This window comes from Thermobia domestica, chromosome 5 (assembly GCF_964235325.1).
Source record: "Thermobia domestica chromosome 5, izTheDome1.hap1.1, whole genome shotgun sequence".
Lineage (NCBI taxonomy): Eukaryota > Metazoa > Arthropoda > Insecta > Zygentoma > Lepismatidae > Thermobia > Thermobia domestica.
The window spans coordinates 28,033,722-28,049,435 of record NC_137458.1 but is presented as its reverse complement, the minus strand read 5'-3'; the positions used below and the strand labels follow the sequence as shown (position 1 = coordinate 28,049,435).

Sequence of the window (15,714 nt, the reverse complement as noted above, 5' to 3'; positions counted from 1 at the left end):
TGTGATTTACTTTGCGATAAACGACACAAGCAGTTACATTGAATTACTGCCTTTCTACTCTGCGTTGCTATACGTATAATTTTGCGAACATTTGTACGAGATAACTCTTCAAGTTTTGCAAAACTGATTTTGGTGCAGTTTTACTATATGGAGCTATATATTGTAAAATGTACGGAAAAATTTGGGGAAGTCTTTAATTTCCCTCTTTTATGTCGAGAACAGAACCAGGTTCAGGTTCAAGGTATTTACCTTCCTTCTCTTCGGAAGTTTGGATCGTGAAAAAAGAAAGAAAAAAAATAAAAGTAAGTACTGCTCTTTTTTTCGTTTAACGTTTTCCATTTTCTTTTTCCACCAAAATTCAAGAAGTTCTTTGGTTTTTCTATTTCTTTCTCACTTAGTTCCCTTCCATTTACATTAAAGCCTAGCCTCCAAGCTATTTTAACCAAATTTCCTTCATTTTTCATTTCATCGATCCATTTCCATTTTTCCCTGATTTTTTGGGTTTCTTCACATTTTAACAATAAGTGTTCTAATGTTTCATCTTCTTTAAAACATAATTGACATTTTCCGTTCACTTCTTTAATTTTTTTCAATCTTACCCCTGTTTCAAGACTCCCTGACCTGGCTTTGAAAAGTAAAATGCTTCGTAAATCATTGTTCATATATTTTATTTTCTCGTAACGCTTTTTATGTGTGTATACTCCTTTCAAACTGCTCTTCTTAACAACTTCTTCATACCACTTTTCCTGCGCTTTCTCTTTAAATGTTTTTTCTATGATTTTTTTCCAATTTTTATAATTTTCTTCTCTATGCCAGCGGGTAGTTTGATCATACTTTCTTTCTAATTTCCTAACTCTCCTAAACCATTTCGTGTTCTCCCCTTTTCTCATATGTTTAGTGGCCTCATGCACCACTTTTACTAATCTTGTTTCTTCTATAAATTTTAATCTTCCAAGATATTTTACTTTACTCACACCTTCTCTTTTTTCAAAATCACTCCATCCCATCTCTCCTGTTATTGTTACATTTGCACTTTATTTATTTGCTCCTATGGCAAACCTTCCTATTTGATTTTGTGCTTGTTGTAAAATACTCCTGGTTTTTTCCGTTAAAGTTATTACTTCATTTGCATATGTTAGCGCCGGTACTGCTACTTGTTTCCATAGTATTCTTGACATCTCATATCTATTGTATGAGCATATTGCTTTATTTTTTATAATTGCTGTATATTTTTGTAGTTTATTTTTCAGTTTTTTCTCATGTTCAACTAAGTATTGTTCCCTTCTTCAAGTGTGATTCTTAAAAATTCTATTTTTTCAGTCCTGCTTATTACTATGTTTCCTGCTTGTATATTTTTATCCTCTATGTCTCCACTAAAAACCATGAACTTGCTTTTTTCTTTTTTCTTTTTAGACCAATTTCTTCTCCTTTCCTAACTACTGTTTCTAACATTTCCTTAATATCTTCAATATTAGTACTCATCAGAGCCACATTGTCTGCAAATAGAGTGCCAGGGATTTTTCTTACTTTTTCTTTACCTTGCAATCTTAATTCTAACCCTCTGTTTGTTTTGATCAATGCTTCTTCCACTTCATGTATGTATATCAGGAATAGAACTGGTGATAGAGGACATCCTTGTTTCAAACCTCTATTACTGTCTATCCATTTTGATTTTACGTTTCCCATTTCATATCTGTATTTGTTGTTCTTATATAGTTCCTTAAGAAGCATAATAAATTTCTTTGATATTCCTATGTTTTCCATTACTTCCCATAATATCTTTCTCTTGACTGTATCATATCTTTCTCTTGACTGTAACCTAACGAACCTCTGCGGGGTTTCTAACCCATTCCTGCTCCTACTGCTACCCCTACCCCTACTTCTAGTCCTATTACTAATACTATGGATCTATATAATAAAACTGCAAGGTTAATATTTTATGTTATCCTTCTTGTAATGTTTTAGATAAGTGGTTAGAATGAGGCTGGAAGACACACAAACCCTTAAAGACAAAATATGAAGTATTCACTACGAACAGCAGCACGAAAAAAATGTACGTAGCATAACATCATCCATCAAGCTTGCGGGCAATGGCTGATTAGTAGAGGAGTTAAACTGTAGTCATAAATTTGTGAGTGTTATATTCCATACTTTTTGTATCCTGTTGTTGGCAGCGTTGTTAAGAAATTTTATTAGTCTCTTAAGTAAATAATGTGTTTGTTTCGAATTAACATTTAGTGATGACAGGGTATCAATTAATGAGTAAGTAATTTCACTATGTTATATGATAGAGAAGACTTTCACATGCTCAACTTGGTGTAGATTGACGAAGTCCTGACTATTTAAAGGAAATTTGTAATCGTTCAGAAGAAAGATAAATGACTATGAAGTATATATACATATTTTTTACTAGCGCCTTGCAATAGAACACGCGAACAACGTACGGCAGGGTTCTAGGACACTGCATTCAATTGGGCCGTAATAATCAACCAGGCTACTAATCCGTCTTCATTCCCTTACGGTCGCTTAGCATTGTCATGTCAATTAAGTATTGAGTTTTGATAAAGAAAGACCAACCTGGATACTAACCCACATTTATTGAATAGGTGGACCAGCATACTAGAACCTTCCCATAAAGCACTAAAGAATAAGAGGAATTCATAACATTATCGAATTATCGTATAGATACGGGTCAGAAGTGTATAATCATGAAACATTTATTCATGAAAATAGTATCCTCATGCCTTGTACACTGGCGCAGACTTACAGTACGGATCCATATATTTGAAATATATATATTTAACAGACCAGTGTGTAAATAATCGAAATAAGGGCATTTGTGCCGTAACGCGGGATCACTTTGCAAAAAAGCACCAAAGTGTATTGCATTCTGTTATATTTTGTTGGATTACATTAAGTTACGTTAGATTATGTTCCATTAGGCGTGCAGTATTACTTTAATACGAATCCATAGTATAAGTATTAGTGGTAGTAGAAGCAGGAGTAAGAGTAGTAATAGTAGTAGTAGGAACGGGTTAAAAGCCCGGCAGGGGTTGGTTGGGTTCTTTTCTCGACATGAAATGTGCAAATTAAAGACATCAATTTTTTTCTGTACATTTTACAATTTCTGGATCCGTATAGTAAAACAAGTGTACCTCTCCGCCAAATAGTCGATCCGCCTCCACATACAGTGCCGCTAACTTCAAAAACAACCAACAATTACAACCACTTTCTTAACTTTTACTATTCCCCTTACCTCCCTTGTACTCATTCTTTCTCATAAACTTAAATAAATTCTCCAATTGACCCGGTAAATTTCCTAAAATTAGTCCGGCGATACGGCACTTAACCCGAAATATGTTGTGTTCTTATTTGTGAGATGTGTGAGACACAGAAATACATTAATGAAAGTCTAACCCTTTAAGCACGGATTCGCCCAAAAATAGTCATTAACCACAGTGCACAAAGAAATTTGAAGTATCTGAAGTCAGTGTGCTAACTCATGACACGCAATCATAGAAGTGTCCGATAGTTAAAGAATTTGTGAAATTTTCGTAAGTAATATGTTTTGGTATGTTTGGAATACAGATGTGTCACCAATGAAATATATCGGAATATGACCTATAGCGTTTTTAGTAAAGAGCAAATACATAATCCAACACGTTAGGTAAGTGTTTTATTCCATATACAGTTATTTGAGTTTTCGTCGTTTATGTGTATATCTACCGTCGTTGAAGCGCCCACTTCCAGCAGACGCAGCCTTGTGCTACCGCGGGGAATTCTGCGATTCTTCCCTGATTGAGTTAGGTAGCATTCGGGCTTTTTTGGTAGCGACCTAGTACACGGTGGTGGGTGTCTTTCTTGTACAACAGTTCTTATCGTGTACGTTCACCGAAGCCTTCCTAAGGTGAATCTACAGAAAGGAGTACAATTCCATACCCTAAAAATGATTAGTTAAGATGCAGTACGATGAATTTATGTATGGATCCGTAGAATAAATCTGCACACCTCTACACTTGTTTTATTGGTACATACCAGTACCCCACTTGTAGGCGGTCAAGTTGAAGGGTGCCAGGAGAATGATTCTTCAGAAGTGACAATTCTTTGACCACATCATTATGCTTTCTTATCTTCTGGGCAGTGCGACTGTATTCCCTTTGTTTTTATAGTACATACTCGCGTTTTAGTATAAGTAAACTAAAATGTGTTTCTCCACGTATCAGTTAATTACAGATCAAAAATGCTTCATTAAAAAAACAAATAAAAATAAAAAACTAAAGATACACCTCTATACAGCAATCAAATCCTGAAACTCTAGAATTAACCTTGCGTATTTGGTGGACGTGATATGTGACGTGATTGGTGGACCTTGCGTATTGCGTGGTATGTGACGTATGTTACAAAGGCCCTTTTTAATCGGAAAATCTGTTGCAAGAAACCAAATTGACAAGTGTAAATGACAATTATTATATATGTATAACATTTCAGTTCTTTAAAAAAACAAAAAGATAAAAAAAACGTGAATAAGCCATTTTTTTTTTTTACTTCTGATTTGCCTGGTTTATTTTGAGGGAGACCAAAGGAATTTTCAGTCAGGATGACTGGCCCAAGGATAAGGAGTTTTACTCCTATTCTATATTATATAGAATTACGCGCCTTCTTGTTAGCCTACCAAATTGGGTATTTCCTTCTTTTTAGAAATATGAACGAGTTCCAATTGTGCCAGGTATGTCTCATGAAACACAGATTGGGACTTCATGGATTTTTTGTACGATTTTTTTTTCTTAATTAATAAGTTTAGACCAGAAGTGATCACTGTACCTTTGAGTCACCCTGTCTCAATGGTAACGATTGTATAATCTTAGTAATTATTTGTGCTTCAAAATGTTGCTAGTGTAGCAGCACAACACATCTATAACACGATTTGAGGATGATTTTCCAGTTATACAATAGGTTAATTGAATTTATGAACTTCGTAACATCTTTATAACTGAAACATCTGTATAACTAAGTAAATCCTCCTTTTTGTAGTATAATGTTATTTGTACACCGTCAAAGAAAGCTTGAACAAGACCATTCAATACCTCAAATTTACACGTTCAAAGGAATATTGTTCAAAACACTTGAACAAGAGTCTCGAATGAATTTGAAACAACGTTTACACGATCATAGAGGTATTGAATCACGTTTTATGTACTTGTTGATAGGTGGCAGTCCAAAACAATTGACCGAAAGTATGAAAGCGAAGCTGCGTACTGATCTACTTCAGACCTGTGCATGAGTAACAATATTAGTATTTCTTTCCTTTCTTCAATCATTTGGAATTTAATAGATTATATTAAATAATTTATAGAAAAGATCAATTGTTCTTGTAGTAACGCCATCGAATTTTCACTAAATATTTTGTCCCTTTTACATTACATGCGAGTTAGGTTAGCTTACGTTAAAAGAATAAAGTGCTGCTTAGGCATAAAATCGTTCCCTGTACTAAGCTTTTTTCAAAATCTGATTCTTCATATGGCGTACTGATGACAGAATTACACTCAAGAAAAATCGAACTGTTTCCCAAAATTGTGTATAACACGAGGCATAAATGTCTTTTGATGTTATTTATGCTATACCATCGAAGACTGTTTAAAGAAAAGGCTGAAAACACAGAAACCAAACGAAGCAATGATAATATTTTTTCAGCTACTGGACTTACCGCCCATATCTACATCAGACTTTCTTTACAAACCTATCCCATATTTGGTAGCCCGTCAAACAAATGGTAATTTTATTGTTAAAATGTGTGAGTATATATGAAAGAGGATTGTCTGGGATAATAATTTCCACTGTCGGAACATCCTTGTATAATGTAGATCGTAATAATCATATTCCTGTCCTCCTCCGAGATTTCCGATGTTGTGGCCCATTGTAACACCCTTACGTACTGCACAGAATATTTTGTAGGCCTAGTTTGCAAATGTTTAGATATGCCTGAAAGATTCATGTGAAGATGCTTTGATGTGTGTATATTTTTTTTCTGATTAATTACACATTAAGTGCTTTTTAGGTAACTCTAATAATGATTTGTTTTTGTTTGCAGAATCGAAGTGACAATGAGTTTTAATAAAAGCTGGAACATTGATGCGTACAAGGGGGAGCATGAGAGTGAGGAACATTGGACGCTGCGGAAAAACTTCATGTTGGCTCACAAGGACAAATATCCAGAAGATCAGCTAGTATGCCTTGCACAAGTATTTGCTAACATGGAATTTTTAGGATGCAGGTATGTGGAATGTGTTCAGATAACGAGATTAGATTATTCCTAATTATCATTTTATGAGGGTTGATCAACTGAAACCCTGTTCGTTGACCATAACTACAAAGTGGTGTGATAAAAGGAATAGTGGTATATCTTTAGCATATGTCCTTTTCATGTACAGTAGAAATAAGGGTTCCATGTTTTTGTCGTTGTAGTAATAACAGTTGAAAAATGGACTTCAGCATCTACCATATTTCCAAACAAGATTTACGTGCTGTCATACAGTTCCCCACTGCTGAAGGAAGTCAACCAGCTGAAATGTTTCGTCAGATGGAAGACATACATGGCTACATGCGTATAAAAACAACATTGGTCAATTGATCAAGAATGTCTCGGAATGTCGTGCAGAAAAGCAAGTGATTATTCCCATCTTGATTAAAGCCCGTACTTTTACTACTGATGACAGTTGTGGATACGTGTTTGAAGCTATTCGTGCGAGTAGACGCCTGAGCATTCGATCGATAGCGATGCAATTCAGCATGGGTTATCGTAGTTTCCTGAAACGTCTGATGACAAAGTGCGCGCGCAGTGGATTCCAAGGATGTTGGCATAGGGAAAAAGTTGGAGTGTATAACATATTTCCTTCAACGTTTGTCGCGTTATCAGTTAGAACGGAATGACTTCTGATTACGTGTCATTGCAACGGATGAATCCTGTTGCAACCATTTTCAGCGAAGTTCAAAATCTTCCAATATGCAGTAGAAACACCCCTTATTCTAACGCCACAGGAAATTCAATCACAAGCATCTGCTAGGAAGGTCACGGTTACCATCTTCTTCGATTGCCATGGACCACTTATGTTCAACTTGGAGCAACCAGAAGAAATCAATGTCGAAGGCTACTGTGCGACTTTGACCTTTCTTCGCATATCCTCTAGAAATGAAGGATATGATTTATTGATTTTTCGGGTAATTAAGTTGCACACGATGTAAAGAACTTGTTCCAAAGAATTTAGTAAGGAGGTGTTGCATACCCTTTCTACAGCCTTAATTTTTCACTTTGTGAGTTTCATATCTTTGGTCGTCTAAAGAAGGCATTGAAATGTCAGAGGTTTCACTCAGATGACTAGGTGAAGGGTGCCGTCATCAATGGCTTAAACACCAAACTTCCATATTTTACATTGGTCGACATTCCTAGATAAGTTACACACAATGGGATTAATGTATGAGCCCGTATGATGACTTGGCTCTGAAGCACACATGCTGTGTCACATCATGAGGATGCTTTTACATTGAATGTAACGGGGTAATTCAGTACCATTATATTGTCACAGACAAACCTGTTTCATTAATCGCGCCATATATTAACGGTATTTTTTCAAAGATAATATGCAGGATGCAAAATTTCAGGTCGAAAGGTCGCCATTGGCGATTAGAAATTTACAGCTGATGACCAGTGTTCACTAGGAATGGTTTCTGCCTAAACTCACAGGACTGCGCAGTTTCGGTTTCGCACGAAAATAATTGTCACTGAGTGAGAGTAAACACGAAATGTGAAGTCTTCACAACAAAGGTTGGAGGGGGAGGGGGGCTCTTATAATTTGTACTGAGACACTGGCAACCATCATTTTTGGATTGTCGAGTGCGTCTGAATTTTAAATTTTGCGCCCTGAATATGTGTATGTATAAAGGATAGTTATTCATCCAAAACATTAAAAATATTAGTAATGCTACGTGCATCTCATATATCAGGTTGTCTAAAAAGTAATGAACCTTTAGAGGTCAAAATTATGAAAACATTTATTGTGATTTGAAAGTAAAATTATGAAACCACATATGAACCATTTTCTGCGATCACTTTCTTCCATTTTTCCGGCAACATCATAATTCTGTCACTACAGAACTTCCATGGTCTGGTGGTTTTCACACGCCAATTTTGAAACTAACTAAACACCATTCAGAGACTTTTGCAGGCATTGAAACAAATGATAGTCTGACGGTCTCAGGTGCGGGTTATACGGTGGATGCATAAAATTTCTCACTCAAATTCTTTCAATTTTTAACAGGTCGTTAAAGATGTATGTCGTCTGGCGTTATCAGCATGGTATACGACAGCCTTTCTGTTGACCAGTTCCGGCCATTTCTTTTGAATTCCTATGTGCATTCTTGCTAATTGTCAACAGTACAGATCCAAGTATATCATCGATACTCTTGCAATCCCGCCAAATGCCCAGCATAACCGTTCTAGACGTCAGTGTGGGCTTTGCCACAGACTGTGGAGCTTCTTGCTTCGACCACGATCTTCTCGCACATTGTGGGGGCACGGTGGCTCAGTGGTAGAGCGATTACGTCCGGTGCATGGGGTCCCTGGTTCGATCCCCGGACAAGTAAGTTTGTGGTGGACAACATTGTCCGTTGGTTTTCTCGGGGCACTCCCGTTTCCTCCCACTTTCTCATTTCACCAATTCTTCCATTATCATTTATTTGCTTTAACCATCGTCTCCCTTAGCCAAAACGGGCATAATCGTGGGACGTTAAACTGAAAGATTTCATTTTTCGTATATTGTTTGTCGTAGGTTGTTCACTTTTCATAGGTAGGTTGTCGTAGGTTGTTTGTGATAAACTGCTTCAGTACTGACTGGAGTTCGTTACGTTTTAGTAGAGATTCACAGATGGAAATTCGATTGAGTAAATGTTTTTGTGCCAGAATATGTGGCACCCAAACCTCTAGCTTCTTTTCTTCTAGCCAGCTTTATGCAAATAGTTTACCATTATTTGGCGATAAAATATTTAAGTCATAGACGACGTTATAACCGCTTACATGCTAGTCTTGTTCGACTTTCGCCAGAATATCATCCACTTTTTCTGTGCTTGGTCGCTCACTGCGAGGAGGATCTTTGACACCGAAATTTCCAGAACCAAAAGGACTGAACTATCGTTTGGCTGTTGCTTTTGATAATGAATCTTACCCATACAAAGCATAAATTTCTTGACGAGCCTGCGCAATATTTGCGGGTTTATTGAAATTAAATTTTAAAATGTAGCTCAATCTTGCGGGAAGTTCGCTCATCTTTACGGTGCAATACTGTGTTCTCATTATGAGAATTCCCTGAGTCAAGTGACGTTAGACCTGATCCGCCGCGACTCATATACCCCGAGATTTGGAACACTAACGCCTTCTCGTGCTGAAAAAGCTCAATACATTTTAGACAGCCTGATATAAATGTGTATGTACAATATGAGATTTTCATCTCATTACCGATTTTATTTAGTCTTAAATTTAATTATGAACATTCACCCTACTTTCTTTACACTGGATAAAGCGGCAAACCATGGTTTAGCCCTTGATCATATCCTGGATCCGCATCTGCATAAGCGTACAACTTAAAAGCAGATAAAGGGTATTTAATTAGTTTTTGCATTACTTTTGTATAAACAAGTCTTTATTTTAAGTGTGTCGAGATCTGCGCCACCTTTGTTTTGTAGGCCATTGATTTCTGTGAGGAAGTATTTTTCTCTTTGAAATGAACGTTTACTTTGGTGAATTCTTGTAATTAAATGTTCCTTACTTTGCATAAAAGTAATTTTTTGGTATATTAATGACATATTAAACAAGATTTTATTTTTAAGTATATAACATAGATCTAGAGGAGAAAACATTTACATTCAGGGAATAACAGTGTCAAGGCGTCACTGACATCTTTTTCGGTTTATCTTCTTCCACTACAACTACCAACGAACAGTTGGTAATAAATTATTTTTGTTTTCTCTTCTTAAATATATATAATATATTCAATTTTTGATTTTCTTCTTTTTCTTTGGATGCTAACGTAGTTGGTTGCTATTTTACAAAAAAAGAAAAAAGAATCCATATATTGGATTTCATTTGCCGCGAGTAAGCAAAATTTCTTGGAATGTAGTATTAAGTTGCAAACTTATTGTTACTTCTGTTGTTCAAAGACCTTTCTTTGTCTTTCCGTTACTCAACGAGAAGGTATCCTCCCTCACATTCACAACCGATTGAGGAAAATATTCCTTACTACTGACAGCTTTCGACGAGTTAAAGCAAACAGCAGAGGCAGGAAGGATAACTTGAAAGCATTCTGCTCTTACATTATGTTTCAATAACTTGTTGTGCAAGCTTGTGAGTATTGTGGATAAAAGTAGATAGTATGGGATTCTGTGACGAAAAGACTTTCTCAATGAATTTTAAATACGGTTTGATAACACAGAAAAATCTGATGAATCTAGATTTCCAACTTCTCGAACTGTTATCCTACTAGTTAACATTGTGAAATTACTTGTTTTTGTTTTGGGCGTTTTATCGGGGCTGTCCCTATCGAGTCCATCATTTAGATATTCCACGTTAATCCATCTTTACTGGCACGTAGAACATTTGTAATAATTTTAAATAATAGTTCTTAATTTTTTTAAACCATCAAATATCTTCCGTTCAATATCCTTCATGAAGTTGGAGGTTACGCTAATAAAATATTAAGTGAAATTAACACACATTTGAGAATGTTATGTACACATTTCATATGTTCACATGTATTCTCTTGCAGAAGGTTTCCCGATTTATATGAGACCTAATTAGGGACGCCATTGTCATTTGGATTGTACGCTAGAACGACGCGTCAGCTTTCGTGAACAGTAATGTATGTCTCAACTCCCAGTATAGTCAAGTAACGTCTAAATAAAAACTGTTGTTTGAAGGGTATATCATAGTTCTTTTCCATGCTCATTTCTCGTTCATACCCATTGTGAAACAGCGCCCGGAGAATTGAGTTCACATTTGGGGTGACTACTGCGAAAGCTGTTGTGGCCTCTTACACAAACCAGGAGCTTGCGACGAAACAGTCGCTCATAAAAAGCACCTGGAAGAGAACTCCCAAGAAAGCCAGGCCTGCAGTGCTACAGGGAATCCGCCGATTGGCATGGATGAAAAGCCACCGACCCAACACGCTGTGGGTCAGCGATTCAATTTGACATCTTTGACTGTGAACACAGCTATTAGTAAGCAGATTCGGCTGAAATGTGTCCGTAAGGACCGCGTACGCCACCTGCTGCTGCATCACTTTGAAGAGCGAAAGACGAACTGCAAGAATCTGTGTGAAAAGCACCTCGGAGTTCAAATAGCGGACAGCAATTAAAATGGGTCTAGCATACATTTAACTTGCTCGTAATGGTTACATTAAGGTGCTGATATATCGTGACAGCTGGTGCCAAGGGCAGCTGCATCTTCGTTCCCCATTGCCAGGAAATTTCCTTGGGTGAGCTTATGGGTGTTACGGGATTCAGTTATGTGTGGAAATTGCTGATATGCGATTGATGAAAACATGGAACTGAACGCAGGGTATTTTTAAGAATTCATTATGATACCAGTCTTTTGGATCGACATTTCACAATTGTACAGTGCGGACATCAACCAGGAGGAATTCATATGAATAAGGCTTCAAGTCATGCTGCCGGAACATCTTTGTTTTTTTATCGAGCAATAGAATGGGAATAAGGAGTTTGTATCATTCCGTTTGAAGACATTTCTGTGAAGATCCCTGATTCCAGTCCAGTGGACTTGTGCGGCTTTGGCCAATTAAAAAGACGTTTACAACATCAGCGTCTGCGTATCTTCGCTGGTCGCTTGAAAGTTTGCAGGGAGAATTGGAACCGAATTCCCGTGCCCGTGCTTCACCGGTAGTTGTGTCAGTGGAAATTTCGATGTCGGGCTATAGTCCACAATGCTGTGAGTCTTAATAAAACACCGGTATCAACAGAATTTTTCGTAAGATGAGTAGCCTTCAAAATCAGTCCAATATAAGTCGAATAACCTTCTGTATTTGTGAGGAAAAATATATTTCGTGTTACGATGATTTCTTATTTTTCTTTATTTCATCAATTCGTAGGTATCCTTCAGAAACCATGCAGCTAGTTGCCCATCTGTCTAAGGGCATAGTGGAAGAGTACCGAGAGAGGAAGAAAACAAAGCTGCAGCGGACATTTGTGCAAGGGTCAGACGCTGCCAGTGCCAAGATTAAAGGTAGAATTCATTGTGAGTCTTGTATTTTTTTTTCATTCTTTTTATTGTAGTCTGTTTTAACACTAGAACGACGAAGGTAGAGATTTTGGTACTTCCATAGCTTAGTCTACGGATCTCAGTATTTTATATTCTCTCCCTTTTCATTCTTAGTTTCCCAAAAAGCTCAGCTGGAGAAATTCAATAAACTTCCAAACCCTCAGATTTCTTATATTCATAACGATGGCCATAATTGAAGATATTTTAATTACTCTATCATTAATCAAGGAATTACATTTTCTCCGTTGTTCAGTGTTTAGAAAAGAAGTGAAAATAATTTTGCTCTATGAAGCGGGTTTTCGTTAGAACTGTTACAAAATTATATTTCAGATGTTTGAAAAACGCACAAAAGAAAGTCAGATCTAGAGATGCAAAAAAGGCGGCTTTTTTGAATCGATGGTTTTTTGCACATAAAAAAGCCGGCTTTTTGAAGAAAAAAAAACGAGAATTTTCGAAAATTTGGCTTTTTTCATTTTCATGATTTTTCTATTTGAATAGCTTTCTTATAGTATACTCTAAAGCTAAAGAAGATTTCATGACTAAATACCATATTTCGCTCTGGAATTCACCATCATGATGGATGGAGCATATGTTTTATGAATTAAAGTAAACATACAGTACGTAGTATTTGAGGGCAATTGAAAAAATATTTAACTTTATTTTAACTTCTGAGTTTTCGACATTTTTTTCTTCTTTACGTCATTTCTTTTAGTCATTCCTGTTTCATTTCTTAGAGATTACTAGGCCTACTCTAGCTTCTAGCACATAAGTTAAACTTACGTTTTTCAATATATCTGTCAGAGCGTACGTTTGTCAGTATATCTATCAGAGCGTACTTCCACATTTTTGTTATACTGTAGCTGTGCAATGATTTAGCAATAATCTTCCGGATACAACCTTGAATACAGTTTTATTGAAATAACTTTGTAACTTTGGGGAGCATTCAGATATGTGTTTGGTTCTAGACACGGGTCTAGGAAGGCATGTATGAGGATTTTAAGACAAATTGAATTCAAATTATGCCAAATATTGTATATTCATAAAAATACATATAACAGTATACATATAGTCAATATGAAGGCAGGTCCTACTGTTACAGAATTAACTATGTATAACGTTAAAAGAAGTACACTAAAGAATATTATGTTATAGTAAGAATGGGAGCCCGGGCCCACCTGGCCCCCCAGGATCGGTGCCCTTGCATTCTTCTGTGCATATACTGGCATAGTACGTAGTGATAGTTTGCTCAGTTTTAGTTCGAAGGGTTGTTAGTTCGATCCTTGACCAAGTGAGTTTGTGGAAAACACTGACGTCGTATTCATTGGACTTTCTCGGAATTGTTCAGTTTCTTTCCGCTTTCTCATTCCACTAATCCTTTCATAATAATTCCCGTGAATTAATCATCAATGTTGTAGCATTCAGAGCATAATTATGGGACGTAAAATTAAAGTGTTAGTTTGTTTAGTGTTTCATTGTTCATTTTATTTGGCATTCTGAAACAACAAACAGAGACAGTTTCTCAAAGTATATTCTATTTGTACCTATTTTCTAGTTTCATCTATGTTGCCAGTTATATTTCAGTAAGATTATATTCTGACATTTTTGTTGTTAGAAACCACAAGCTCCACTTTCACCACATGCATACTTTGCACATACTCGGCGACTTGAAAGCTGCAGCCGAAAGGTTAATAAACATTAGAAGGTTCAACAAGTTCTCTGTGCTCCAATTATATTAGAGTTGTTACATGCTCTTTTGTCATAGCGTGGTCTTGATGTATCTCAGTTGTAAACATCTCGCATACGATTAGTACTTTTAGAAAAAAAAAAGTATATCGTGTTTATTGTATTTTTTGCTGTGTACACAAGTACTTCATTTCGGGAAGTATAAATAAAAAAATCAGTAAAATGACACTAAATAAAAACAAAATTACTGATTCTCTTCTAACTGGTGTTTGAGATTTCAATAATTTTTGCGTCTGCACTTGAGATTTCATTAATTTTTGCGTCTGCACTGGCTACATTTTCAAGTCAAGAGTTGTGTTGTTTAGACAAACATGAAATAAAAACATTAGTGTACACTCATGTCCAAAATTATTGTCCCATGTCTATAAATATGTTGATGTAGGAATATAATTTGATAACGAATTCGCCCGATATTTCTTATAACGTTAGTATGTGTATAATCGGCAAAGACGTGTATGTGGCAAATTTCATGTCAAAAGAGCATTAAATAAGAACAGTAAAAGGAAAATAAAACTTTCTTGTCCATTTAGCAACATTTTGTTTTACTCACTCTAATTTTCGTATTTATAATTCTTTTCCTATGAAATTTACCACAAATATACATTTCCCGATTATACACATAGTATCAGTATTAAAAGTACGCTGCAAAATCATTACCAAATTATATTCTTACAAGAAGACAGTTATAGATATGCGACAATCATTTTGGACACGAGTGTACATAATGGTTTCTCGTAACGGCACCTTAAAGCGTTGTGTTTCTTCTTTTATTATGAGTAACGACTGTGAATGTATCAATTGATATTCTGGCAACTTCTTAGTACCCCATGTTAGAATTTACTTTGAATTCCTTTGTTCGAATGAAAAGTTCTGTATGCTTGTCTTTCAATGTGATTTTTGTTTGTTTGTTGAGTAGTGTTTATCTTGTAGATGTTCAGAGAGCTAATGTTGGAACATTGCTGTTGTCAGAGTCTTCTCTGTAAACACGTCAGGTCGCTTCTAACACGAAACCTAAATAAGGTACAGAACATCGAGATTTATTATACATTGAAAGATGGACATATGAAGCTTTTTCTCATACGAACAAAGAAATCCAAATAAAACTCTGATTTAAATACTATGGCATAGCATTATTGACGTCTTCACCGAAAGAAGGGGTAGGACAACTAAGGAAATTTATATTGTGGATGCTGTTATAGGAAACTATCAACCATTGGTCTTCATATTTTATATTTATTCAGACAATTTTCATTTATTTTATCAACACCATTATCTTCTGGCTTGGAAGTGTTGCCAGTATAGCAGCGATAATTCCTCAGTTAATGAAGGATTGGATTCAAAACCATTAGCTGTAGGAGCAAAGTTAGTTTATTACTATTATTATTATTTATTTAACTAGCGTGGCATAAGCACGATGCAAGCCTCAGAATAGAAGCAAAAGAATGAAATCGCTTTTTCAGAGGTACACATATGTGTAGCCTATGAACTGAGGTTTTTCTGAGGTTTACATCACATACACCAGGCAAATGATGGTGGTGGTACTACTTTACAGATAGACAGAACTTAAGTTTAGCAAGTACATACAAGTAAAGGATTTAGATTTCTGGGTTTTTGGCATCTAAGGCCATTTAGCACGTCACGTTTGAGGGATG

At 36.0% G+C, this 15,714-nt stretch overlaps 1 protein-coding gene across 1 annotated transcript in view; it reads left to right on the top strand.

The window, feature by feature from the left end:
- Positions 1 to 1,976: 1,976 nt before the first annotated feature.
- LOC145685015 (uncharacterized) overlaps positions 1,977 to 15,714 on the top strand; it is a 64,819-nt gene continuing 51,081 nt past the window's right edge. Inside the window, exons 1-4 of the mRNA XM_081757356.1 lie at positions 1,977 to 2,131; positions 6,089 to 6,271; positions 12,150 to 12,295; positions 15,304 to 15,424. Coding sequence (XP_081613482.1) covers positions 6,102 to 6,271; positions 12,150 to 12,295; positions 15,304 to 15,424 — 437 coding nt within the window. The 5' untranslated portion in view covers positions 1,977 to 2,131; positions 6,089 to 6,101. The remainder of the gene's footprint in view (positions 2,132 to 6,088; positions 6,272 to 12,149; positions 12,296 to 15,303; positions 15,425 to 15,714) is intronic.